The 2,570-nt window shown below is 57.9% G+C and overlaps 1 protein-coding gene across 1 annotated transcript in view; it reads left to right on the top strand.

Moving 5' to 3' along the window:
* LMCD1 (LIM and cysteine rich domains 1) overlaps positions 1–2,304 on the top strand; it is a 21,596-nt gene extending 19,292 nt beyond the window's left edge. The window contains exons 4-5 of the mRNA XM_057388161.1: positions 4–189; positions 937–2,304. Coding sequence (XP_057244144.1) covers positions 4–189; positions 937–1,092 — 342 coding nt within the window. The 3' untranslated portion in view covers positions 1,093–2,304. The remainder of the gene's footprint in view (positions 1–3; positions 190–936) is intronic.
* Positions 2,305–2,570: the final 266 nt, after the last annotated feature.

Below are 2,570 nucleotides of genomic sequence, written 5' to 3'. Positions count from 1 at the left end.
CCCGGGGACTGTCCCGTGGTCTATGCTGACCGTGCTGGCTACTCCCGGCAGTGGCACCCCGCCTGCTTCGTGTGCTGCCGCTGCTCTGAGCCCCTCGTYGACCTCATCTACTTCTGGAAGAGCGGGGCCGCCTGGTGCGGGCGGCACTACTGCGAGAGCGTGCGGCCCCGCTGCGCCGGCTGCGACGAGGTGGGGACGGGATGGGGCTGTGGGATCCACTGTGCTGGGGTGGGGATGGGATGGGGCTATGGGATCCCACTGTGCCGGGGTGGGGACTCATAGAAACCCCAGGATCCCACTGTGCTGGGGTAGGGATGGGATGGGATCCCACTGTCGTGGGGTAGGGATGGGCTGGGACCACAGGATCCCACTGTGCCAGGGTGGGGATGGGATGGGATCCCACTGTGCTGGTGTGGGGATGGGATGGGGCTGTGGGATCTCATTGTGCTGGGATGGGGACAGGCTGGGATCCCACTGTGCTGGGATGGGGACTGATAAGCACCCCGGGATCCCACTGTGCTGGGGTAGGGATGGGATGGGACCTGGGATCCCACTGTGCTGGGATGGGGACTGATAAACACCCCAGGATCCTACTGTGCTGGGGTGGGTACCTGATGGAGACCTGGGTTCCCACCTGTGCCAGGTGAGGGTCACCTGTCCCTGAGCTCCCACCAGTGCCACAATCCTGGTGCAGGCTCAAGCAGGGCTCCTGAGCAGCCTGGTCCAGTGGAAGGTGTCCCTGCCCAGGAACAGATCCCTTACAGATCCCTTCCAACCCAAACCATGCTGTGATTATTTTCTGTACCACTCCCAAAGCCTGGCCCCCACGGCTGATGGACTTGGTGGGAGGTGTGAGGCCAATTCTGCCCCTTCCATGCCCCAGCCTGGCCAAATGGTGCAAATGAGCAGTTGTCTGTCTGTCTGTCTGTCCTGCAGATCATCTTCTCAGAGGATTACCAGCAGGCAGAGGGGCTGGCCTGGCACAAGAAACACTTTGCCTGCCTGGAGTGCGAGACTCTGCTGATGGGCAAACCCTTCTCGCTGGCCAACAGCAGCCTCCTGTGCAGCACCTGCAGCCAGAGCAGGGTGTGAGTAGGGGCTGAGCAGGGTGTGAGCAGGGTGTGAGCAGGGGCTGAGCAGGGGCTGAGCAGGGGCTGAGCAGGGGCTGAGCAGGGGCTGAGCAGGGTGTGAGCAGGGGCTGAGCAGGGGCTGAGCAGGGTGTGAGCAGGGTGTGAGCAGGGGCAGCCAGGGAGGTCCCACCAGTACCGGGGCATTTGGAAATGCAGAGAAGGGGGAGGTTCAAACAGTTAAATCTGACTTTTCACTTGCAAGCAATTCCATGTCCCCCTGCGTCCAGCACAGCCTGAGGAGAGCATTTCTGGGGTCCTGTGGGGTGTGACAGGAGCCCTCACACCCATGGGTGGGAGCTGCACGGTGTCCAGGAGGAACTGGAACGGAGGGGCTGTGCTGGGCTGCTTTTATCAACTCTGTCCAACCCTTTTATGACTAAGATCTTGCAATAGTCTTTTGGAAATAACACATCTCAACAGTAACTTCTGGCATACTAAACCTACGGTTGTGGTCAAAAACAAGGGGTGTTTGTGGTTTTTGAAGCCTTACTGGAATTGGATGAACAGGCTGCTGCCACTGCRCCAAGGCAGTGGGTTTGTGGAATTTGATCAGCTTGCTGAAAGCAAAKGATGTAAAATTGCAGCCACACGCAGCTTTGTCCTGTGCAGGGGTGTGAAASCAAGGAGTGGGCACAGGGGCGAGGGGTTCACCCTGGTGAGAGGGGCAGGGCACAGCTCTGCCTGGGCAGCAGCTGGCTCAGCCCATGGAGCTGCTGCTCTGCAACTGGAATGTCAGGAATTTTGTACAAAACAAACAGATTTACAGCCTCAGCCATCATGGGGGCAGTGTGTGTGTGTGTCTGAGGTGCTGCAGTGGCACTTTGTCCCTGGAATTCAGCACTGACCCTTCCAGGGAGCAGGAGCTGTCCCTTCCCCTCGGAGCCCTGGCTCTGCCCTGCTCTCCCTGCAGCTCTCGTGTTCCCTCCTGCTCTGGTGACAATGACCCTGCCAGGATCTGCCACTGAGCTCCTGTGGGTCGTGTTTGTTCCCTGCATCAAGGGATGCTTCTGGTRCTTTCCAAAAACACCAGGCAGTCCAGGCTGGCAGTGTCTGTRTTCAGTCTGTTTTGTTAAATATCTCCATGATTTTCCAGAGATCTGGGCTATTTTCTCACCCAGGTGAGTGGCCAAGGAGCTCCCAGCTGCTGGGGCTCTCTCTGCTCAGCAGACTCTGGTTTCTCTTCAAGGCCTGCTCCATCTGGCAGTGTTTGCTTGCCCGTGTTGAATTCCTTGGAGATGAGGGTTGGGTGAAGCTGGAGCTGCTGCAGGGAGGTAGAGGGGAGCACACCCCAGAGAGGCAGGGATGGTACGGGGGAGCCTTTCACTTCAGTCTCTGCTGCTTCCTGGGTTATATTTGTRCTATTCAGGCCAAAACAAACAATAAAACTTGAAAATAAATTTCTCAGCTCCTGTGAGTAAGAGAAAACTCATAGTCTGAGTG

Source organism: Malurus melanocephalus, unplaced genomic scaffold (genome assembly GCF_030028575.1).
Source record: "Malurus melanocephalus ecotype Western Australia unplaced genomic scaffold, MMel_1.1 scaffold_1626, whole genome shotgun sequence".
Taxonomy (NCBI): Eukaryota; Metazoa; Chordata; class Aves; order Passeriformes; family Maluridae; genus Malurus; species Malurus melanocephalus.
Note: the sequence above shows the minus strand (reverse complement) of the source record. Positions and strands in the feature narration are given on the sequence as shown.